This window comes from Pholcus phalangioides, unplaced genomic scaffold, assembly GCF_987345545.1.
Source record: "Pholcus phalangioides strain wild (caught in Gottingen) unplaced genomic scaffold, Ppha-v1.0 ptg000010l_1, whole genome shotgun sequence".
Classification (NCBI taxonomy): Eukaryota; Metazoa; Arthropoda; class Arachnida; order Araneae; family Pholcidae; genus Pholcus; species Pholcus phalangioides.
The window spans coordinates 21,235,298-21,260,407 of NW_028301603.1; the positions used below are offsets into that span (position 1 = coordinate 21,235,298).

At 35.2% G+C, this 25,110-nt stretch overlaps 1 protein-coding gene across 3 annotated transcripts in view; it reads right to left on the reverse strand.

The window, feature by feature from the left end:
* Positions 1-1,051: 1,051 nt before the first annotated feature.
* LOC149081103 (tetratricopeptide repeat protein 39B-like) overlaps positions 1,052-25,110 on the reverse strand; it is a 33,967-nt gene continuing 9,908 nt past the window's right edge. Inside the window, exons 1-18 of one of the 3 annotated variants that reach the window (XM_089237886.1) lie at positions 24,640-24,764; positions 21,542-21,573; positions 19,785-19,886; positions 19,480-19,555; positions 16,756-16,879; positions 16,181-16,313; positions 15,535-15,634; positions 14,626-14,691; positions 13,693-13,804; positions 13,147-13,214; positions 11,803-11,862; positions 8,759-8,850; positions 7,657-7,818; positions 7,123-7,240; positions 6,899-7,010; positions 6,050-6,167; positions 5,613-5,729; positions 1,824-2,195 (exon numbers count right to left, since the gene is read on the reverse strand). In XM_089237886.1, coding sequence (XP_089094012.1) covers positions 1,922-2,195; positions 5,613-5,729; positions 6,050-6,167; positions 6,899-7,010; positions 7,123-7,240; positions 7,657-7,818; positions 8,759-8,850; positions 11,803-11,862; positions 13,147-13,214; positions 13,693-13,804; positions 14,626-14,691; positions 15,535-15,634; positions 16,181-16,313; positions 16,756-16,879; positions 19,480-19,555; positions 19,785-19,886; positions 21,542-21,573; positions 24,640-24,669 — 1,896 coding nt within the window. In that variant the 5' untranslated portion in view covers positions 24,670-24,764 and the 3' untranslated portion in view covers positions 1,824-1,921. Of the gene's footprint in view, positions 2,196-5,612; positions 5,730-6,049; positions 6,168-6,898; positions 7,011-7,122; positions 7,241-7,656; positions 7,819-8,758; positions 8,851-11,802; positions 11,863-13,146; positions 13,215-13,692; positions 13,805-14,625; positions 14,692-15,534; positions 15,635-16,180; positions 16,314-16,755; positions 16,880-19,479; positions 19,556-19,784; positions 19,887-21,541; positions 21,574-24,639; positions 24,765-25,110 lie in introns of those variants that run through there. The other 2 variants (XM_089237885.1, XM_089237884.1) reach the window with 2 other exon arrangements.

Consider the following 25,110-nt stretch of genomic DNA (forward strand, 5'->3'; position numbering starts at 1 on the left):
AATCATTGTTAAACTTTGTCCTGACTAGTCATTAACTGATGACAGTCACCCTTCATTTACTCTTTCTTTGGATAGCGTTGTTTTTCTCATAACGTTTCCTTCATTGTTTTGAGGTTTTCTTACATACACTTTTTTCGTTACTATACAATAAATTTTATACAGTGAAGAACCAAATGGAACATTTCCTTGTGCTGAAAATTACTCAAGATACAGTATAGAGAGAACCTAGATTAACCAAATCTCCATCAATTGAAGCATGTAGCCAGAATAAAGTTAGCTTGGGGTCACATGGAACTACATCAGATTGTAAAACATAGAAATGAGGACACATGCGCAAGCACTCTTGGCAACATCACTCACAGATGTTTACAACAGATAATGCCACTGTACCAAAAAAAAAAATTGGAAGAGAAGTTCTCTGGAGAAAAGGTTGTTGTAAGCATGAGTTTACTTTACTCCCTGTTTCCCTACCATCAGCAAAGCAGCAAATGACATTATTAGGGGAACATGATACTAAATAGGCGGCAATGTTGAGTAAAATGAACTCCTACCGATGACAGCCTTTTGCCCGAGAACTTCTCTTTCAATTGATAACAGCCACAAAAATCTTATCAGGAAAAACAATTATTGTTTTCCAGCAAAAACAGAACTGCTTGCACCAATTTTTTAGGGTTTGATTTGAGATTATTCATAACGAAATAAGGCACTGTGTTGGTAAACAAATTTTGTTTAATTTTAAATGGAAGAAAAAGGTAACAGCAGGCTAGCCTAACATGTAGGCCTACCAAGGAATGACCCCCTGAGGCTTAGAGCACATAGGGGCGGACTCTATGATAAAATAAGATCTAGTGCTATATTTTTGAAAAGCATGTAAATTGGTAGGTTGGTATTTCCAGCCGGGTAGAAGGGGCTCAAGAATGTTAAATTGCCCAGTGGGTCAAATATCATTTATTCAGATGGCCTCAGGGATACTCTGTCTCTCCCGTGCATGGTACGAGCTGTTGCTAAGCAAACAATGGTATTTGTTTTCTTTTTCTAGAGTTTTGTTTTTGGAATTGTGTTGTTCATACTAGTGTAATGGAACCGTGAGGGTGTGGATATAATAGCACCTGTATCTGTGCTACTTGATGGCAACATCTATTTGCATTTTCTGTGAATTTCAGTGGCAATTAGTTCAAATTGTATAAATGTGCGTGAAAAAAAAAATTCCAGAAACCTAGAATTAGGACAAAATGGGAAACTTTTTCAGAAATGCAGGAGGATTCTTAAAATGGTATCAAAATAAAGACATGTTCTCATAAGTGGGATGGTCTGGAAACACTACCCTAATTAATCAAGGTTCTACTGTATATGCTATAAATGTACAATGTTATTTCAGGCTTAACACAAAGATTCATTCGATTATTCAAAATAAGCTTCATGCATTTCCTTTAAGCACTTTCCAACAAATGGGGTTAATTAATAAAGCAATTTATGAATGAAAAGTTACATCCAAAGTAGTTTAAAGACCTATTCAAATGTAAGTAGCAAGCACAAGCAAAATTTGTATAAGAAAGTTAATGGGGTAAAGATACTAATTGATGCATGCTGGGGCTTCCTGGAGACATCTTATAACTGTGATGCTGAGAGTTACTATACATTAATAACTAAGAAATAACATTTCATACAGTTCACTGAACAAACCATGAAAACCTGGTCGTAAGAGATTCTAAATGTAAACTGAAATAAGAGTTTGTAAAGTTTTTTTTTTCTATCAGCAGCATTTTTAGACAAAAATAAATATTTTGTTCCTTGCTGTGGTTCAGATAATTTCAGCAACAATTCACATCATATACATATGCATAATGAGTAATTGATTATGAGTATTTGATTACTTCAGTAATTTGAGTAATCAACCCCCTCTCTTGTACATTACATTTCATTATGCATCCTGAAACCTAATTTCCTCTTTGTAGCTAGAGGCTTGCGATACGTGACTGGACGAAGTGGACTGTATAGTGAGATATCCATTACCACATGATGCTGCTGCTACCACAGTCGTGGACAATGAGGAGGATGATAGTTGCCGTAAGTGGGATGGAGTAACCTTTGGTGATGGCATCGCATTATTCTCGTCTTTGGCACGGAGCTGTCTCAAAATAGAGTGCACTCGAAAGTGCATCAAATTCTCTAATGGGAACCCATGATAATTATGTCTGATGGAGGAGAGGAAAAAAAAGTCAAAATTAGTTATATTATTGCAGCAGAGTATTCTGTAAAAGTGAGAAAAAAGTTTTCCTTTTACTTTGATAAATAAGCTCACAAACAATTTGTGGACTTGAAAGTTTCATGCAAATTTTCTTCTATGGCTCATTTATTCCACACACCCACACACACAAATACAGGAAAACTTCAAATTAGCCAGATGATAAGCAAAACATTTACAACAAATTTTTACTTGATAAATAACTTGATTACGACTTGCAGTGATGTCTTGCAAGACGAGCAAAAATGTTAAATATAATTAAACAGATTTTGACTTGATAAACATCAAATGTAGTACAGTCGATGCCGCTTATTAGAATAATGCATAATGTTATCATTTGGGACACACAATGATAATTTATCACAATATTAACACTTTTGCAAAGAATGGAGCAGATCAATGTCATAACGTGGAAAAAAAATTGTTTATAGCTATCAGGACTTCAAATAATGTTATAAATTTTTTTTCGTAAAAAGTTGGTTTTTTTTGCACATTCTGCAGCTGTTATTTTTCCCTGTAAGTTATCATTATCGAGCTGCAAGCCTATATAATAGGATAGAAGATGTCCACTTCCCTTTTCCTTGTTGACAAACATGTCCAAGCTTAATGTCGTAATCAGTCTGTAGTATTTATTTGCTGGCAACGAACAAGCTGACCAACTTGCTAAGGAAGCCACTAATCTTCAAACTCCAGATGAACATCCATGGCCAAGGAACTTTGGCCAACGCTTATTGTGCGAGGATCTGTTGAAGACGTGGCAATGTAGTTAGGTCTTCTAATAGGTCTTGTCAGACTTCAGGAGCAGAACTTGCATAAAATGCACGACAAAACCAGAGAGGCACACGAACCGAGAAGGGGCACCAACCCGATATATGTACCTTCGAGGGAGTGCTGCAGTCAGGTGAGGGAGTACGACTTGCGGCCAAGATGGAGAGGAGTTTCTGACATCACATACCCGCCCTCGCGAGAGTGCAGCAATCAGACAAGGCCATACAACTTGGGGCCTAGACGACGGCGGACCTATGACTACTGAAGACTGATGCCGACAATCGAACTGATGTCAAAGCTGGACAATCTAAAAACATGGACGACTGTGATCAGTTGATCCACTGCGATTAGAAATTTTATATTCGTTATTGTCAAACATTATATTTAGATTATTGACAATCATTCGCCATTAACTGACTATTACTAGATTCTTTATGAGAATGTCATCATACTAAGCCATCATCGTATAATCTTGTTTATGATTTTGATTGCCTATTGCTGTTTGTTGTTTCGATTTTAATTATCTGTTATATGGTCTCAGATTGACGATCGTTTTTATATATATATTTTATTTTTTGTTGCCATCGTCTCTGAGGCGACAATGTTTTGTTGTTTATAATAAAACTTTCCAGATACACCCATCCTTCGGGAACGCTTCGATATCTCTTTGAGATGGGAAGCGGGGTGTGTCCGGTCTTCAAAGGTCAAAGTATTTACTTGCTGTGATCTATGTACTTGTGGAGTTCCTTTTGTAATAGACTTCTTATAGTCAAGGCAAATGTATGCCAAAAAAAAATGCTTTCCTTCAGTTCTTGATTAGTTTTCAGCTAACCAGATTCAAATTACTTTTTCAAGAGACTTTCTCTAGGGATCCATGAAACATATTGCACATTACAAAAAATATCATAATTCATGATATACATTTCCATTCCAATGCCTCACAATGGCTAAATAATGAAAATGTAAGATTTTAGCTCATAGGGAAAAAGTCCCATTTTAATGGCATGACTGAACATTTTGCAACCAATTATATGGGGGAAAACAGATTTTTATTCCATTTTACCAATACCTATTTACCATACATCCCATTCAACCAGCATTGTACTTGCAAAAAGGACTTTATTCAGATATAGTTATCATTTGATCATTTTCATAAGACTCAAGTATTTTCAAGGTTTTATTTCTGCATTATTTTATTGAAAGACTGAATTGAAATCATATCGTATGCGGGTATGTGAAACCCTTCAATAGTTTGAGAGCCCTTGTTTGATTTTATGCCCATGATTGATTTTCATCAAGATGTCACTGACTATGGAAGTGATGTTTGTAGCACAAACCCATGTATGTTGACAGTGGCATCAAAGTTAGTGTTGTGGGTGCTTGAGCAACCACAGGAGTTTTTGGCACTGGTCGGAGCACACCTAAAACTGTTTCACAAATAAAAATTTCGTGGGTAAAGCTTAAGATGAGCATCCACGAGTTTGAAATACTTCTGACATATCCGATTGTCTAGTCCTCTTGCTCAGTGTCAATGCAAGCCAGAATTCCAAAATGAAACCCTGGCTCTTATATATCGTGTGAAAATACTCGAGCCTCCAATATAAAATAAGTAAAAGCACAATCATTTCAAGTGAATCAACGTGCACTTTGCCTTCAAAAAGGATCCTGACTAGAATGAGGGTGACAGTCATGGAACGAATCATTTGAATTCACATTATTTACTATGGAGAAGTTTGGTTTGATACACAAGTATTTTAGATTACAAGCACATTCACAGAGCATATTATGCTCGTAAACCACAGTAAAGTCAGACAATTGAATGAATGACGTTATTTGAACCCAAAATTGCAAAAGAACCACAGCTAAATGGGTTTCGGAACTATAGGAAGTTCCTTCATTAGTAGCAAAAACAAAACATAAGAAAAATAAAATAAAAATAATGAAAAATACTCCTTATAGTGGGAGTTACTCGCTGTTGTAGACAAAAGAGTCAAATTCAAAATGAACCGGCAACAAGAGCAGAGGAGGACAGAAAAAAAAGGATTTTTTCTGTCCGCTTTAAGGAGCATTTTTTGTTATTTTTCTTTTATTTTTCTTATGTTGTTTTGTTTTTGCTACTGATGAAGGAACTTCCTATAGTTCTGAAATGCGTTTAGCTGTGGTTCTTTTGCAATTTTGGGTTCAAATAACGTTGTTCATTCAATTGTCTTATCTAACCCAAAAGGTAATTCATTTTCCACAGTAAAGTAGCCCCCACTGTAAACATAAGTTTTTGATTTATTTTTATCAGAAATGATTTCTGATTATGACATGAATGTCACTCTTCACTTGTTAATACAAGATATATGGAAGACTGGATGTTGTGAAGATATTTATTATTTGAGATGTTAATTTTTTTAAGGAAGGAAAAACTCATCTCTGCCTCTACCGGGATATTTCTGATTAGGTCCACTTCAATTAAATCTCAATGAATCATACTTCAATGTACATTAAAACTTTGATTATCCAAAACTCTGTTAACTGACATACATTTCCTTAACAAATAGTTTTACAATCACTGAAATTCTTATGGTTTTCTTTTTTTGTCAACATATTTTACCTTGCAGCTTCCAGATGCTCTTTGGCTTCTGCATAATTTGCTTCTGCCATTTTAATGCAAGCAAGTTCAATTAAAGCAAAAGGCACCAGGTATATGTCTTGCTTCACCCTCTTCTCACTGAGAAAAATGATTATAATTAGTAACTATTAAAAAAAAGTATATCATCAGATAATGAATAAGTCACATGCTCAATACATTTGAAAAGAAAATTGAGTAAGATTTCTATAACTTTTGTCATGTGTGAGTGCAAATTGCTTAACAGCACACCAAAGTCATCATATGCACCAAAAAAATATACAGTGCTATCTCAATGACTGAATAACGAGGTCTAAGAAGTTTAGAAAAAAATTAAGAGGAAACACTTTCAATTAACTTCATCAAAAACAAAAATAAAATTTATGCAATCTGAACTGCAAAAAAAATTAGTGAACTCTTACCAAGCTATAATTTCTCGCATGCAATCTGCTGCTTTCTCGGGTCGACCTAAGCATTTAAAACACACTCCACGCAGCATAAGAGCAAGACAGTAATCATCTAATGGTGCAGAATCACTCTCTGTAAGAAATTAAAAATTAAGTTCTTGCAAATCTTTCATTAAATCATTTTTACAAACTAATTTAATTACTTATAAGTTATGAATTACTTATTGTTAGTACAGTACGACTCTTATTACTTTTTTTACTGGAATACTACAGTAAAGCAGGGACTTCAATTTTAAATTCCTACTCAAATTAACTGGCAACTAAAGGGTGGGACAGTTTTTTTTCTTTTTTTTATGAGATAGTGCTATGAATAGTATTCCCGTAGTCAGTGGCATCTTGACAAATGAACCCCAAATCAAACATGAGCTCTTAAACTATTGGAGTTTTTCATTCATCTGCATATATGTATAATAGGTCCTTCATTGAAATAATAAAAAGAGTCCACGAGAAATGCTTGGGCCTGGCCCCTAAATATATAAAGACGGCCTTGCCTGCAGTGGAAGAGAATCATTGGCTTAGTCATGATCATGTGGTGCGTGACACACAATGCCGATACACTGTCTCATTTACTGCAGATCCTTACCTCATCTAGGATTAGTTGGTATAAATACGACCTGTATTGCAAATCTCTAATTAACAACTCAAACCCTGTTAAAATTTTTGCTCCTTGTCATTCCTTATATATATATAACAAATAATCATTATTTTGCGACGCATAAGATTATGTAATGGTATGACTGAGTTAAAAATAATAATTTCTTGAAGCAAAAGCCAGACATATAATAATGGAATTTAAAAGAACACCTTTGGCATCCAACTGATCAAGGAACACTTTTTCTACTCTGCATAGAATTTTTTCAGCTAGATCATGAGAATTAGCAACCATGGCCAGATTATTCCATATGTATGCAAGTTCCTGCGAGCAACAAATAAGAAAAGTTCTTACAACTGAAGAAGAAAAAGATTTTGCAAGTAGAAATTCAAGATTTTTGTACGATGATGCATGCAATCATTAGCAGATATTTTACCAGTGCAGGAAGTAGGAGCTGGCAATCATGGGTAAAGTACTTTTGGGACTTCCTTACAACATATTTCTCCAGAGGTATCGATTTCCCAGCAACACGCTGCTTCAAACTTGGTACTCTTCTATAAAAGAATAAGCATGCAAAGAACAGTATATTAATCATGAATTCACAAGAAGTACACAAGAATATATTTTTATACATGAAAGTATACTCAGGGCTGCAACTAAATGGGGTCTGGTGCTCCAGGTGCCAAACCAGACGGGGCACAAATTTCACCCTTTTATCCCATCCTTCAACACTACAATCTGGCCTCAAAATGCTTGCTTGCCCCCAGATGACCAAGCATCTAGTTGCAGCCTTGAGTACACTTATAAGTAGGGTTAGGATTTCCATGACTTTTGATAGAGCTTTTTTTTTTCTCCATGATTTTTAGTAATTTTAAGGCATTTTTTCATGATCTAAATAAAAGTAATTAAAACATTATAAATAATATATAATACAAAAAACCACACACACACATGATAAAATGCTACTCACCCCATGATTTCAATTATAGGGACTCTAAGATCAGACCGACCTTCTGCATACATCATGTATAAGACTGACCCATGAACATAATTATAGATTGCTGGTGACCAACGGCAATCTCTCCTTAATGCATCTGAATACTGTGACGCTTGCTGCCAGTCACATTTCAAACTATATAACAGGGCACAGGAAGAGGAAATTAATTGCAGATTTCAGAATGACAATAAAAAATCATCAATATAAAACAGGGCTGGACATATCCCAGGTGCCAGGTCACTGTGGCGACTAAAAAATTGGTAAAAAGTTTCTTTGTGTAGTTATTCAGTTGCAAGCTGAGAGCAGCACAAAATGTTTGTAATTCATAGCATCATATCTGCCAACATGAAAGAGGGCCACTACGTCTCGGAAGAGTCAAAAGACGCATTATTTTGGACTTTTTACCAGGTAAAATTTTTTTCTGGTGCCTAGATTTTTTTGCGATTTGTTCAGCCCTGATAGATATAGCAGTGGATGTAATTATTTGGAAAAAAAAACAGATTCTTTATTGTGGTATAAACATTTAAGCCATTCAGAACCATCAACAATGGTGGGGGGGGGTGAGTTTGATAAGTGAGGAGGGAGTTTGATAAATAAGTAGAGAGTGGTTAGGAGAAATTACTTCTGAATGCAGAAAATCATTTTCATTCACCAAGAAGTAGAAGAGGCAGAAATTACGGAGCTTTTATTAAATCTCTGAAAAAATTTATCAAATAAAAATCATAGACACATAAAACTACAAAAAATGCAGCCCTTATTGTTATTGTTGCCAAAATATTCAAAAGTGAAAGAAAATAAACATTATGATTGCCATCATTACAAGTCTTCTCTTTTTCTGTGTATGTACATGAACCAGTGCACAGGACCACAGCATGCTTTTTCAGAGCCTTGGGGCAGACTTTTGCTTCGGACCTTCCTTGAGAGGGTTATGCTCAGAAAAAAGAGGGAAGCAACGGGAGCATTGACCCCGTTGCCACAGCCTAATTATGGGCCTGCTATTGTGTATCAGTATTGTGTTGTCATTCTCTAAGAAAAATATTCAACAAAAGTATAATTATAATATAAGTACACATACCAGTAACACCAGAGAAGCTCCCAAAAACACAAATAATGGAACTGTTTCCACTCTTGTTGTACATTGATGGAATGTTGATAAGTTTCAATGGCCTATAAATGAAAATTTGGTATTGATTGATAGAGGTTAAAATATTATATATTTTAAAACAAATGACTTATTCAATAAATACCTCTAAACCAAAAGTGCACACACGCACCCCCTTATCCTGACCCACAAGCCAAATTAACCAGAAACTATTTTTCATTTGGCCTGAGAATGGCTTTCTGTGAAAAAAAATTCTCAATCCAAATGGAAGGATGAGTACAACAATATTAGGCATTATGTATAAAAAGTTTGCACCCTTTCCATGGGAAGCATTGCACCATCTTTATAGCATCGTAGTGTATAACGAGATTTATTCACAGAAAAAGCGCAAGGGAAATTCAATCTGTCACTGGAAAAGGAGGAATAATTTTTCCAGATTTGGATTCCTAAGATACTAGGGTCTCCTAATTAACATAATGTTTGATCTGAACAATTTGAAATGTTATCTTCAGGAAAAGTATATTGTGGGTGAGAAGAGTGTGTGATGGCCCTCACACTAAGTTGTGTGCCACTGTTCTAATCAACAGTTTAAGTATATTTCCTCAGGCCATGTGATTAAGGCTTCCTGTGGATAGGGTTTACGTTCTCTTTGTTTAACTTTCATATTGCTATTGTGTCCATTTCTGTTTTACTCATTGTTTTGCATAGATTAGGATTCCTCCCTCATTTGCTGGCCATAAACTGGTGTGTTAATTATTTTGTATACACTGATAAGTTTTAGAAACACCTTTCGCTTGTTAAAAACCCCAGTTGCAGATCATATTTTCAGCAGTAAGCCGAAAACTGTGCAGTCCTTCTTACGGGGGGGATTACATTTCCCCCTTAAAAAACTACCCAGTGTATCTACCCACTATCCGAGTGGTACAGTGGTAAGATGCTTGTCTTCCACTATGTAGGTTACTGTCAAAGTCCACGGGTTTGAATCCAGGCATAGAACGTCAGGAAGTAGTGTATAAATCAAGCCACTACAGAAGAACATTTTAAAATAAAATCACTCAGCTTAGACATAACTGTTCGTGATGGGGGACAACACCCATGCAGCTCATTCCATTGGGATAGTTGTGCATGTGAATATGTGAATGGAAGGATAGAAGAGAACCAGTCCGATTGGAGACAAAACAGTGCAGCCAGGCGGCTCTGTACCTGCGCCAATGCGGGATGCCAGCCTGATTATCTGGCTGGACTACTGTAAGCATTGAGCTTGCATCGCTAATGTGACAGAGCCTGGTCAAGCTTATAAGTAAGGTATATAGGCCAAGTACATATTTTGGCAAAGATAATCATATCTATTCTATAATATAAAATCACAAATCAAAAGGGCATGTTTCTATGCAACGAAAATAAGTGGTGATTTTATGTTACGGAAGTCGGTTACATTTTTGAGTGATGGAAATCTGTTACACTTTTATGTTATGAAAATCAGCTAAGTTTTTCTGTTACAGAAATCGGTTACGATTTTGGGTCAAGTTTTAATTCAACTCTTTGATATATCAGGAACCGTTTAACCCATAGGGACCAAGTTATGTGTATGTACCAAGAAGCATGCCCCCCCCCATCCTACAGCAGGGTCCTCGGGCTGGGATACTTGGCAGGTCCTCAAATCAGCTTTTTCATGGGCCCCTCTGTGGTTAATTTACACAGTGTGTGAAAAATCTAAAAGAAATAAGAATCGTTCCGGCCTCTGTCAACCCTGCCCTTCTGAGGCCATGCCGAGAGGTGTATATGTATAATATACACATGTATCACTAGTGCTCCCAACACACACGATTGGGGTACTCAGGGCAGGGCATTGCACATATACCTTCACTGGGAAGTTAAAGGCTTCATTTCCAGGGGCCCTTGATGGATCTCATGTTTTCTTGCTGCTTTAACATTGAAAAATTTGCAATAGCGGAAACCCAAGATATAACCAGTCTGGGGGTCAAAATCTGTGAATTGGGTCTCACATCCTTGGTTGGATGGCCTTGGGTTTTATTCGTTGCTAAATTGAATACAAATGAAAATTTTTCATGGCCCTGACAGGAGAGATGTCCAACAAGCCTCCAGGTCTATTGGCGTCATGAAAAAGTTGACAGGTTTTATTTTGGGGGTCCCTGGATGAATCTCATTGCTTTTTGCTGTTTAACATTTTAAAATTGACAACATCTGTAACGAGATAAAGCCAGTCTGGGGCCCCACTACAAGTATGCAAATTGGGTCCCGGGTAACTGGTTGGGGACCCTGGATATTATTTGTTGGTAAAATGAATACAAATGAAAATTCTTCATAGCCCTTACAGGGGGGATTTCCAACAAGCTTCCAGACTGGGGGTGCATGCAGTAGTTGACAGGTTTCATTCTGGGGGCCCTGGATGAATTGCATTGTTTTTTGTTGTTTTACACTGTAAAATTCGCAACAGTGGAAGCCAGAGATAAATGCCCCTGCTAAAATTCTGCGAATTGGGTCCCGGGTCCTTGATTGGGGCCCTGGAATTTATTTGTTGGTAAAATGAACAAAGGTGAAAATTTTTCGAGGTTCAACAGAGCTCCTGTCTGAGGACCCTCATGGGGAAGTTTTCTCGGGGTACTTGATGAATCACATTTTTTTTTTGTTGCCTTATTATTGCAAAATTTGTCAGCAAGCTGGTGCTTTCACATGTTGCTTTTCATAGCACCCTGATGAAGTGGGACGAGATAAAAACAAGATATGTTGTGAAGAGAAAAGGGGGAGGGGTTGGCCGCCCAAAGGCGACAGGGGGCAAGCCCCCCCCCCCCCCAGTAAGGAATAAAAATTAATAAGTATAAACATACTTTTCATATATATTTTTTAAAATTTTGTAAAAGTTGATTTGACTCTTGAAATCAGAGCCGATATTAACAGATGATAATTAAAAAATTGTAATTAACACCCTTATTTTCACTGTGTGTGTGCCAGCTTTGTGAGAATCATAAAAAAAATCTTTCAAGTTGTACACTTACATCATCTATCTGACCTTTCAGTTGCTTCAAACGGCCAGACAAAAATATGAACAGAGCAGCCTGAATAACAACATAAGAACAAGGTTATTAAAATAGATATCTAATCTGTAAGGTTATTTTAATTCAAAGAAGTTTCTTGGACTCTGAATTCAAACAGAGGGCATTGAATTCAAAGCATAATGAGAAATATATTTTAGGCAAACTAAAAACTCATTCTTGGTGCGTACACAACACATACAGGTTGGGCAAAAAGTAAATGACACATTTTAAGAACTAATAAAAAATCAAAAAATTTACATTAAAAAGTGTAATTTTATACCAATCATTGATTGCTTCAGTGATTCTTGTGTCTATAGTTCCTCAATTTTATCGAAAGATGAAATTTTTAAATTGCATTCCATTATGCTTACCAACTAGTTGCAAACAAACATGCCAAAAATGTTTGCCAATGTTATTCATCTTTTGAAGCATCTTCACTATTTATGATGCTTTTTATGTCATATTTTTTTGTGATACAGTGCCATCTGTGAGTGAAATTGTAAACTGGTTTTTTTTTCAATCTATCAAAAACAAGTGGCAAGATAAGTATTTTAGTGCAAACTCCACTTTCTTTATCTCAATCGGTTGATTTTATATGAATTTTTAAAATGTTTCAAACTTTTCGCTCACATTGCACTTTCACAAAAACATCTGTGTCCTAATTATGAACTATCAAAGTTACTGTAAACTGAATTTAAATTTTTTTTATGCAAATATGATAAAAATTGCAGAGTTAGTGCTGCAAACACATTACATTAATTATCACCAAACAATTATTGAAAATGAAATTAAAAAATACAAAATTATGAAGCCATTAGCATAGAAAAATTTTATGCAATAATTATGAAGACATAATGAGCATCCATAAGTTACAGCATCTTTGAGCATTTTAAAAGGAAGACAAGCAATAAAATTCTTAAGTACCGCTCCTGTGAATGAATCATAAAGGAAACTGTCAGACATTATCATCAGTAATTATCTACTTAAACATTTCCCATCTAGGAAGCTCATGAAGAAAAATTATTGCAATGAGAATATTGCAACTATTCAAGAGAAAAAGAGGAAAACACATAAAGAAAATTTTGCATGGCTGAGAGAGAGAAATTCTTTTGTTATTTATGTAATAAATATTTCAGTTAATGAATGATATATTGTCACACTGTCTTCCAAAAAATTTAAAACTTGCAGACAGTATTCCAAATCACCAGCCATTAACCACTAGATATAGTACAAACATAGACTGAATATTGACATAAAAGTTTGCAGTTTATACAATCTGATAAATATTAAAAGAAAGAATCTTACCTCTGGATATCTGGCTAGCATTTCTTGCAATATCCTATCAGAATATTCTATATCGCCATCACCACTTCCTAATTAAAAAACAAATAACACAGCTCAATGCAATGAAAAAATACATCCAGTTCAGATACACGTCCGGATTGCAAGCTCCTGCTATAAGTAAAGAAGGAAGATTAAAAGCTAGTTCAAAATAATGTAAAATAAGATGGAACACATAAGACACAAGGAACCGAAAAAATTTATTGTTAGAAAGGTGCTATTGCTATAAATGGAGAATATCAACACTATGGAAAGGGCAATGGGACCATACAGGTGATAGTTAAAGTTCGAAATATGGTGAATATGAACTTTGGGGGCTTTTATCAGAGGGCAGCACTGAAAGTTGTTAACGGAGCTTCTGAAAGTTGAACTTTCAGAAGGGTTTTAAGATGTCTTCCTTAAAATTATCTTGAAAATTCCAAAAAATGAATGTTCGGGTCTGAAAGGGTTGTAGCATATTCACTATGTTTAACCAAAAGTGTTCTTTTATTCAAAAAAAAAATTACTCACCAAACATGTAAGTAACAAGTGTGTGATATGTCACAAGGATCAGAGCACATAATGGAGACCTCAAACTCTCTGTAGTTCTGTAGCCCCGATCCAACTCATTTAGACCTAATGTCTGAAAAATCACAAAAAAATTAATAAAGAAATTGATTTAAAAAAGAAAGAGAGAGAGATCATATAACCTGATAGAGAATGAAGTCTGGAAAAAAAACGCTTTGATACAAAGTCTTTGGCCTCAGAGAATGTGTCATTACGAATTCAACAGTAAGAAAAAAAAGCATAGTCTATAATATTGACCTATAGTTTGATTAGACACAGCCATAGAGGTGAGTGGTTAGAGCTCAGCACTATGACAAAAGCAGTTGCTTGTACCAGATGCGGATCCCATTGTGAAAATAATGATGGAAGCCTTTCACAAAATGAATATAATTTCTCTAAATTCTTATATGGTGGAGCTTTCCATAACTGACACAGTTTTCTCTGTTGGCAGACACTTTTTTGAGTCAAATGGAATAGGGCTTTAATCAAAGTATTTTGCTCCCTATTGACTAACAGCCCCCTTTGTGGACAAACTCACTGTGTCACGTAGGCCTTCACTGATTTTGTGACAATTGTCATTACTGAAGAGCATCTACTTAGGTTTATAATTACAGAATTTTTTTAATTACTATTTTGCTAGTGTGGAGGGAGGGCAAAAAGCACTAGGCCTGGGGCAGACATACATACTGCCCCCCCCCCCCTCCCAAAAGACGACTCTGGACCAAAGGTCTGTTATACTGCAAATTCTGATTGAAAATGTTGAATGATTGAAATTATTGAAAAATGAAACTGTTGATTGGAGACTGGTAGATATAAGTTTTCTTCTACACAGACTATTTAGGACATGCATAGTGAATTTTAACAGAATGACATTGATATATAAAAGTCAACACATACCCTATTACCTGAGAAACCAATAAATTCTAATAATTTCAATACTTTAGATGGTAACTGAGATATCATCTGTAAAAAATAGAATTGAATGTCAAAGAGTTGAAAAAGCAAAAAAATCATATTTTTATACTATTTTTATAATAAAAAGGAAATTCATAGGTTTGAATTAGTATACATAGTTTTTTATGATAACATTTTTAATCAGGATGCTGCATTTTTTTTAGAAATATATGACATCCATATTTATCGTGGACATCTTTCTCTCAGCCACCTGTGGTGGTTATTGTGGCCTTGTATTTGTACTTAGAACTGTACAGTAGCCTGCTTTTTCAGTAGAAAATCCTCATATTTTATTGACTTCTACCATTTAAAAAAAATTCTAAAAACCTTGTGCATGTTTGAGTTCATTTTAAATCAAACTGTCAAATTGTTAAATTAAATTTCACTGGAGTTTACACATAAAAAGTTTATATTCATCCTGAAAAAAAAAAATTATCACAGTTTAGAGGTATAAGATGAGATTATAAATTAGATTTGGCCTGTATAACTGACATATTACAGTCATTGTTCGTCTGAAAAACTTTTAATTTAAAAAATGTGAAATATTATTAGAACTTTATAGACGATTATACTTATTTTGACTTGGAACACTTTTAATTGGTATAATACAAATACAAGGCCCACAACAGGCAAATTGCCCAACGAGGTGGCTGAAAAATGTGCCCATAAAAAATACCAGATGTCAAATATAACCAAAAAATACCCTACATAAAAGCATACATCACCAAAAAAACAAAATTAATAAAATACAAATAAATATATTTGTATATTTTACATATTTATGTTCATGCAATATATAATAAAACAAGTTCCTTATAATGAGTATGATGTAGGTAAAAAAAAACAGCAAACCAAATTGAATGTGCCGACTCCCATCCGTACACCACTCTCAAAATGATTTTTACTGAGATCATTTTCAAATGTTCTTGATTGTAATATATGGACACATTCCCTGTAAAAAAAATTAGAGTATTAACCCTTTAAGTGGTTTTTAAAATTTTCCTGATTTGCATTGTAACTGCCACATTGGAAATAAAAATGTGTTAAGAATCCAAGATATTTCGGGATGACCAAAATAAAGCAGAACAAGTTTGATGAAATATCTTGGGACTGCCACTGTAAGGACAATCAGAACATTAAAAAAATATGCAATAGCTAATAAAAATCTCCTAAAAAATCATTAATATTTTTTTATAAAGTTTAATGGATAAATTTGTTATTAATTTTTGTTAGCTGATGTTTATCTATGTAAAATGTTTTGATTACATTTCGGAAAAAATGAGATAAAAACAATTACGAATTAAACATTCAATTTTCACACAGAAACTCAGCTTTAAATGAAAAATGAATGGATAAATTTTAAAAAATCATTAATATGCAATGTAAATGGTAGAAGAATGTCTGATTAATTGAATTAATGAGCAACTTTACAACAACTGCCTTAGTGATTGGGACAGAAGAATGAAATCCAATGATCCTAAAAATGAATTGAACTAACTTGTAGGAATTATAACAGGAACGGATTTTCAAGCTTCCTCGTACAAAATTAACCAAGCTTTGATCTTCGATGAAAGTCAGAATAGCCATCAACAAAAGGCATTCTGCATAACACAGCTCAGCATGCACTTCCTCTGAAAATTACATTAAAAAGAAGTCAATAAAATAAAAATAAACATGAAGAAAAAGCCATAGACAAATCAGCATAATACTGAACACTAAAAATTACACTGCTCAAAAAAAAAAATTCAATGTTCTTAAGGAAATCTCAATGGTTTCAGGCTATATTGAGGCTGCTAATTTCAAAAGTGGTGTTGGTTTTGCCAAATTGGCTGTAGTTTTTGAGATAATGCACACTGCCAACAATGTGATTTTTATGATGCTTATGGTATTGCCATTGAAATGTAATTTTAACTTCATCTCAAAAACTAAAGCCAATCTGACAAAACCAATGCTGATTTCAGAATTAGCGTCCCAAAACCAAAATCATCCGAAAATAACTGAAATATCTTTGAGAACAAAATCAGTGTTGAGCAGTGTTATCACATGAAAGATATTCAAATTAAATGAGATCACCTTCAGTATACAGACTATAATCAGGTCTTTTCACCATCTTGGCCATAGTGTTGCTTTTCCTCCGCTTGCTGTTGCAGACTTCAACTGCTTCGCGCAGTGCCTCAGCTGCTCTTCCTATTTCTTTCTAGAACAAAAATAAAAAACCTGAGCGTCGAAATGTGCAAAAAAACTTTTTAAAAGAAAATGGTTTTTTATAACATAAAACAAAATTTCTGATAGCTAAAAACAAATTTTTTGCATACTAGAATATTGTTTCTCATCACGTACTTTGCAAAAGTCATAACAATACCAGAATGATAACATTAAGTCTGGTAACTCTAATAAACAGTGTCCTATTGTGTTATTCAAATGGGCTTTTTCAACGAACTTTCAGTAATCCTGTGATTTTGATAATCTGACATATACTGGTCTGATATGTGCCAGATTAGCGAGAGTCTGCTGTATTTTTGCTAAAAACCATCAATGCTTAATTTTATGAAACCCTAACTTACAAACTAGTCATCAGATTCCAAACATGTTTTCCATTTGTTAACATTGGATTTTACACACTACAGGCAAACTTGGCTAATTCAAAATTTAGGAATTCTAGAGTTTCTCATTCAATTTAATGTTGAAATTACTTGTTTAATTTGAATTTTCCTCCTAATGTTCTGAGTAATTTGAAGTTTAATTCAGGCACGTCATTCTCTGTGAAAATGTCTCTTTTTTCAGAATTCCTGGCTAACTTTCAGTTATCTTTCTTGATAATGACAGCCAATCAGGTCCACCACATGCTCGATGGGTGAGAGATCTGGAGACATTGCTGGCCAACTAAGCATCTGGATACCTTGCAGTGCTTGTCTGCTGATGATTGTCAAGTACTTTCTTGCTGGAAAACAGTATTTTACAACTGCTGAAGATAGGGAAGGGGAAAGCACTGTAGCACTTCATTTATGTACCGTCATGCCATCATTGTGCCTCTGATACCAACTGCTGAAGATAGGGAAGGGCAAAGCACTGTAGCACTTCCCTCATGTACCGTCATGCCATCATTGTGCCTCTCATACAAACCGGGGGGGGGGGTGGAAGATCGGATATCCATGGTGATGGCACCCCAAACTATTATGCCATGAAGACGAGCAGTAGGGAGTTGAACAATTGCAACAAGACAACAGGATTGGATCTGTCTCCATGTCACCTCCACACTCATATTTGGGGATTGTTGTTGGTAAAACAGAAGCAAGACTCATGTTGAACACAATGTTGTGTCATTCAGCTACCCAATTGACTCTGGCATGACACCATTACAATCTGGTGTACTGGTGCCTGTTTGTGGCAGTACTTGTAAAAAGCAGCACGACTGCATACTATTTAGACCAATTATAGAGAAATTGTTCTTGCTGATATTGAAGCATCCAATACATCCTGCAAAATGTTGACACTTGTGGATTGTTGGGCAGCCACCACATGCCTTTGGATGCATTGATCCAACCATTCTAACATCTGTCTAGAAGTACCAGTACCCTAGAAGAATCCACATTTCCTTCCTCACGCCATCTTCACCACATCATTTGAATAGTGGCGAATGTAGACTTGTTTCAGCTGCGATACAACAGAAGGACCAACCAGCCATTCACAGGCCTAAAACAAAACTCTTCGTGAACACATCTAGTAGCAAAACTGGCTTTGTTGCTGTCCACCAGGCATCTCTTCAACTACACGTTTTTTGAGATGAAAAAAACTTGAAAATGGGTTTTCCTCAGTGACAAAGAGTAACAGTTGCTGCCTCGTTTGGCATTTTCTTCCCTTTTATCTTGCTAACTAATCATGTGAGAAACTTTCATTTTAGATCATTTTCATAAATCATTCAGCTGTGAATTCTTGGGAATTTGCATAATTATACAACAAAATCTCCATGACGTTGGATTTTCTCTGTCAGGCAGTGTATGAATAAAATACATGAAGTTTTAGCGATCAATTTATATTCACGTTTTATAAAAGCACTAGTTGCAATAATGGGAAAACTAAATGACAAGCCTTTAAAAATAAATGACAAGCGCATCATGCGAATAATCCATTGTACAAATTTTATCTCATTTAGAGCAGAAGAACACACTCCAGACTTATTTCCCGCTGACCCTGTAATTTATAAACAAAAATTATCTTTGCCAACAATTTCATTGAAGATATGAGAAAAGCAGGAATCTATATACAGAAAAACTTCAATAAGTCATCACCTCATGTTATCAAAAAATGATGATATGCCCTTTCGCTTAAAATTAACCAAGCTTGACTGTAATTGTTCAAGTCGCAGTTCATAAACACGAGTGTCAACTGTATTGCTCATTTTATGCCAGTAGTATGACCAAACTATATTATAGTTTTTTCTGCTGGGACGATTCAGAAATTGGACAGGTCCGCCAACCAGGGCATTTAATTACATTAAATATTGTTTAATGTCAGTTCTTTAACAATTGAGTAGTTCAAAGGTTTAACTGTAGACCCTGTTGTGCTTTGATGCAAACTGTGTCAACTGTGATGCCCAAAATAAACATTGCAGAATGATTTCAAGTATCATTTCTCATATTAATATATTGGAAATGTATAATGTCTAATCAAAATCTTTAAAAATAAACCTCATTGTTGGAGAGAGAAAAAAGGAAAATAAAAAAAAACTCAAATTAAATTAATTTTACTGATAAATTAATGAGCATTTATCAACTATTTCACTGTATATCTACTTACTCTACCCATAGTCAGCATGGCTTGCATAAACAGCATTGTGCTTTTGCCCAACGCATGATATGAGCTTACATGGGCCCTACGAGAAAACATATTACAACTGATTATGCCCAATGAAAACATAGAAAATTACAACAGAAATCCGAATAATATGCATGATCTGAGACAGCATTTGAAACCAATAGAAACAGTTTTTAAATGGATGTATACTTTTACATATTTTTATTAATTCTATCTCAATCCAATAAGTTTCTGAACCCACTATATATCACACAAGTTACTACTGACAATAATACCATTAAAATTACCATGGTTTGAGTATTTCAAGGGCTGCTGCAAACTTGTTCTGGAGGAAAAGATCGACGGACTGCTTCGCTTCTAGAATGGCCTCATTTAAATCAGGTTGTTCCCTGGGAAAAAATATATATATCTGTAATCAATAATTTCAAAATTGTCCCACACTTTGGCCCATCACAAATACTTGGTGGTGACTGTTTTTTGTACTTTGAAAACATTCATTGAATGTCAAATCACACATCAGAATAGTTATCTATTTAATATACAGTCAAACTCTGTTATAGCACCAACCCTACTTAGCGCCACAAATTTTCAGGGAACAAATCTTCCATATAGGAATTATAATGTAAAAAACCCCATTTTAGTGCCAACTCATTATAATGCCAACTGTTGCTTGGATGTATACAGTCAATGTGTCATTTTCCAAGAAAATTTCCACAACATTCCTTCTCCCATTGCATTTTGCTTTCCCCCCCCCCCCCAAAAAAAAAAGTTGTTGAGGTTTATCCTTTTCATTTCACTGTTATTATCGGTCCTAATAACAATAGTTCAGAGCAAATGAATTAAAGAATAAAGAATGCACAAAGGGTCTTAGAAAGCACATTTATCGATAACAGAAAATCTACAATAAGCGTACTGCACTAGTTTGTTCAAGGTTGCCAAGAAAAGTTTTTCAATAGCGTACATCTTTTATTTGCTGGCCATTACATTTCGAGTGCTATCATCTCCCTCAATTTGCCCCATTTTAATCATGTGGAAAGGAGTTGTTCCTTCAGTATCTGGAAAATGGGAAATTTGTGGTTATCAAACAATATGGCCATTATTTCCCTTTGTTTATTTTGTTTTTGTACTTATAAAATGTTTCACTAAATTTATGCAGAATTAAAAGGATTTCAGTGATGAGTGTATCTCTTAAGTTTTATATCAAGAAATATTTATAATTATTATTAATTTCACTATTAAACAGTGTTTACAATTTCATGAATTTTATCATCTTAAAATTGAATGCATATAAAATAGGTTATTTTATTTATTGAGTAACATTAAGACACTGAGATACAGTAGTTCATAATATATGTGCAAATTTATGTAATGAAGCTACCCTGTAATGCGATTCCAACCATGATCTGATGTAAAGCCAAATCTTGTTATAGTGCCAAAATTTTTTGGGATGGATGGGGGCATTACAACAGGGTTCGACTGTATTCAGGCCTATATTTTCAACATTTAAGATTTAAACATTTTTCATTCTTCCCCCCCCCCCCCCAAGTTTGTCTTCAAAATCAGAGATGCTTCTTATAATAGTAATACAGTAAAATCCCTCTTTTGCAGACACTGGCAGGAGAAAAATTTTGTCCGTAATACAGGGGCGAATGTTAAGCAGGGGTTTAAAATGAATACTTTGTTAAACAAGGGAGAATTATTATTTGGCCATAAGAGGGGTTTTACTGTAAATAGCCATTATGTAACCTCATATTCAGATAGATATTTGGGAGTGGGAATCATCTTACATGTGAAATCATTTTATAGTCACAAAAATGTGATATACACTTTCTGCTATTGATTTTTTATTGTTTGATACCTTATCAATCTTGGTAAAATGTGCATATACTTTAAATGACACAAGTTTTTTTTTTTGTTTCTTTTTAGCACAAAGTTCTATGAAAATGATTTTAACAATATGATTTTTGGAATAAAAACAACCGAAAGATGTAATTTGTTTCTCAACAATGAAAAAATAATAATCACGTAGTCAAGGGATACATACAGCTGAGTTCCATCGAGGGCATCTTCAAAAGCCTGAAAATCAGAATAAGATAATAGGATCAAATCACAAGGAAACAAAAGTAAGCATTATGGTCCATCGAGTTGCGCAAGTGGATTCATTAAGACAAATGAAAATATACGTCCAGTGCTGTGGCAGAATCAACTGAAGAAATGCATAAGGATGTCAGAATGCACATGTATTCATTAGAAGAAGTAATTGCAGACATTCAGACCCATGAAAAAGGTAGATATTGTCCACTTTTGAACACAATAGGTGAAGAACAACTTTGATTAGTTTGCTACAATGATAAACTACTACTTCACCAAACACCAACTTTGGTCATATGGCTACATTGCAATTTACTGCCATTAACGAGTGTGTTGGAAATAAAGGTGCAATCTATCAGTGGTTGCCTCAAGCTCATTAGAGAAAATATCTTATTATCTAGCCTATATTCTTTCCCTCAGTTCAAACCTGAGAACCTGATGGCAACCTTCATTGGTAAATGAGCATCTTACCACCACACCACTCAGGCACTCAACAACGATAAACTGGGCAGACAAGCTGTATAAAACCAGCAAGAATAAGGGACATTAAAAATGTTTCACTTGCATATAGGCCTATAATGTATGATTTTGTTGCAACACAATGCTGGTTTTCATCTTGTGTACAATCTGCAGGGTGCTTTAGTATGAAAAGGATGGGAGGTGCTATAGCCCTGATTAGTCAAAATGAGAATTTCATTTGATCTGACCTTTGAAAAAAACTTTTAAAGAACATGAGTGAGGTTGAGCATGGTTACATGGAAATATCACAACATCCCCAAAGAAGAATATGCCAAAATCTGTGACGTACATTGCAGAATAATTAGCGGTACTGCAGGACAATCTGGAAGAATTTAAGAAAAAGTGCAAAAAAAAAAAAACTACTATTGTGGGGATTTTTATCACAGAATATTTCCAGAGGGTTCGTTGCAGAACAATGCAAAACATTCTGCTTTGGGGGCACAACACAATATGCTGCTTGCAGCTACTACTGCTTAACCGTACATGCACCTCATAATCCTCTGCAGAATTTCAAACAAATTGGTACATGCTAGAGTTCTGAGCACGTGTGTGGCCCTAACATATTTATATAGTAACAGTTATGGCTTGTTTTGTGTTATATTGGTGCTGCCATCTTCCTCCCACAGTTTGAAGTGGAAAATACTTAGATTTTCATGGTATATAAATATTGTGTTGAAGGTCTGGCTGCTTTTTGTGGAGAGACTTTTTTTAATGGGAGACTGGCTCGTATTTGCGCCTCAAAATTGTTGCTTGCTGCAAAAGTTGCAGGTTGCTTGTTATATATGGCTTCATTCGGCTAGCACAATATTTTATTGTAGCAGAAGAATCAGAGTCCCTCTAGATCCCAGTCTCCCAAACATTTTGTTCCATCACCCCCATTTTTAGAAAAATTTTATTCCCATCACACCCCCCCCCCCACAACTCAAGTCAGCCCATAGGATCCTATACTAAGCCTCATAGCTTCTACTGCCTCCCACCCCCCCCCCTCCTTGGACCATTCCATATTGCTCACTTTGGGAACCACTGTTCTAGAGATGGATGGTATCTACCCCTTTCCATAAGAAGTTAAATGTGACTCTGGATGCTTATAATGACTTTTTCTAATAAACAAACAAGTGCATTCTGCTTTCTTTGTTAGATTCCACTACAACATATGACATTTAACTTTTTTTTTTTGTATTAATTCACTCAAACAGGTTTTATTTGATTGGCCCTTATACATCAAAACATCTCAAAATAAACATTTGTCTACACACCTTTGATATATTTCCCTCAGTGCTAGTTAAGTTTATGATCAATATAACTTATAGAGACCTGAACTGTCGATGCTTGGATAGATTCTAATGATCCCATGTTATAGCTACTATTTCACAACAATGGCCAGTTTGAAAAGTTTTCATCCAACAAATGTCCCATATGTTTCTGTTTGATATAATGATCATCCAATATAACATCTATTTTTGATGGGATAATATGGGTCATAATATATCGAGCGACAACTGTATAGATTACATATTTCCACAGGTTTGAAGTCAAATTAGAAATAAACTATACAACAAGTCATTCAAGATTTAAGATAACAGTTATAGTTATTTTTCGCATCTTTCTTCATCACTTTAGTAATATCGACAAGAGTATGAGCACAAAGACACTTCTCACAGGTGCTTAATTCAATCATTATAGTTGTTCACTCTGTGAAAATATCTTTCATGAATCATAGTTTTTCCCATAAATTTAGAATCACCCTGTACAAAGGGACAGACTTTGGCAGGTGCAAAGGGTGTAGTCATGTCGGGCCACTAAATTTCAGAGGCTGCAAAATGGGATAAAATATTTTGATTACATTTTGACTTTTCAACAAAGTAAATAACCTAAAATTCTGTTCAAGACCTTTAAAATTGAAGCATCAAACCCTGTTGCATAGGGTTTTCACAGAACCCCCCTCCACAAGACAAGAGAAGGATGCAGGTGGATCTAGTGCCCTATGCATTAAACTAGAGGGGGACGCTAAATTCTTCTTTTAAGAGTATTAAAAATTACACAAGATAGGCATAATGCATGCTTGTCTGGCTGAAAGAGTATCTAGTTGCGGCCCTGCATAGATAATCGGTTCTCCAGCCCCGACAACCCCACCCTTTAGTTGCCTGAAGGGACACTTGAATTTTTTCACTGGGCACTATCGTCCAAATTCATTGTTGAATGGTTTTTTTGTATGATCATGTAATAGAGTAATGTTAATTTTCAGGAGCTCATGTAAACCTGACGTGCATCAGAGTGTTCATGGTTACTGGGGAATCGGGAAACTCTGTTTTAGAGGGCCGCAAAATACTCAAGCCCATTCCTGCCTGTATATACCTCCTGCATAAACAAGTAGAGTTTATACTAGAGTTATAGTTTATAGAGTTTATAGTAGAGTTATAGAAAAATATATTACTACAATAATGAACCGCAATGCCACATTTCAGCCCACAAAAAAAAAAAAAAAAAAAAAGAGTAATAAAATCACAAAATCAATACACAAGCATCACTTACATGCGTGCCTACGCTGAGGGTCAACCCCATGAAGTACCTCTAATTGCAACCTCCTCAACCAAGCAGTGCTCTCAAAGAAATCCGCCACAATCTCAACAATGCACTCGCACTCATCACTCATAATTTAAAAAATGAATAAACACCGATAAGGAAAACACCGCACAAACACGTCCTCTCATTGTTTTTCCTGGTATATCCATTACCACATGGTAAACAACATTTACGCACACATTTCCGACAGATGGAGGAAGTTTCGCGCTGAATATAAACTGCGGCTTCTACAGGTCATCTAAACAACCATTTGGATCCAGCTGACCGTCACCGAGTTTAAACACACACTATAAATACAGCTAGCGATTATATAAATCGCAATAATCACGTGGGAATGATTCTCTACCAATTAACCACACACACAAAAATTCAACGCTTAAATCCAAATTCCAAATAAATATTTATAAATGCGGCGCTGAC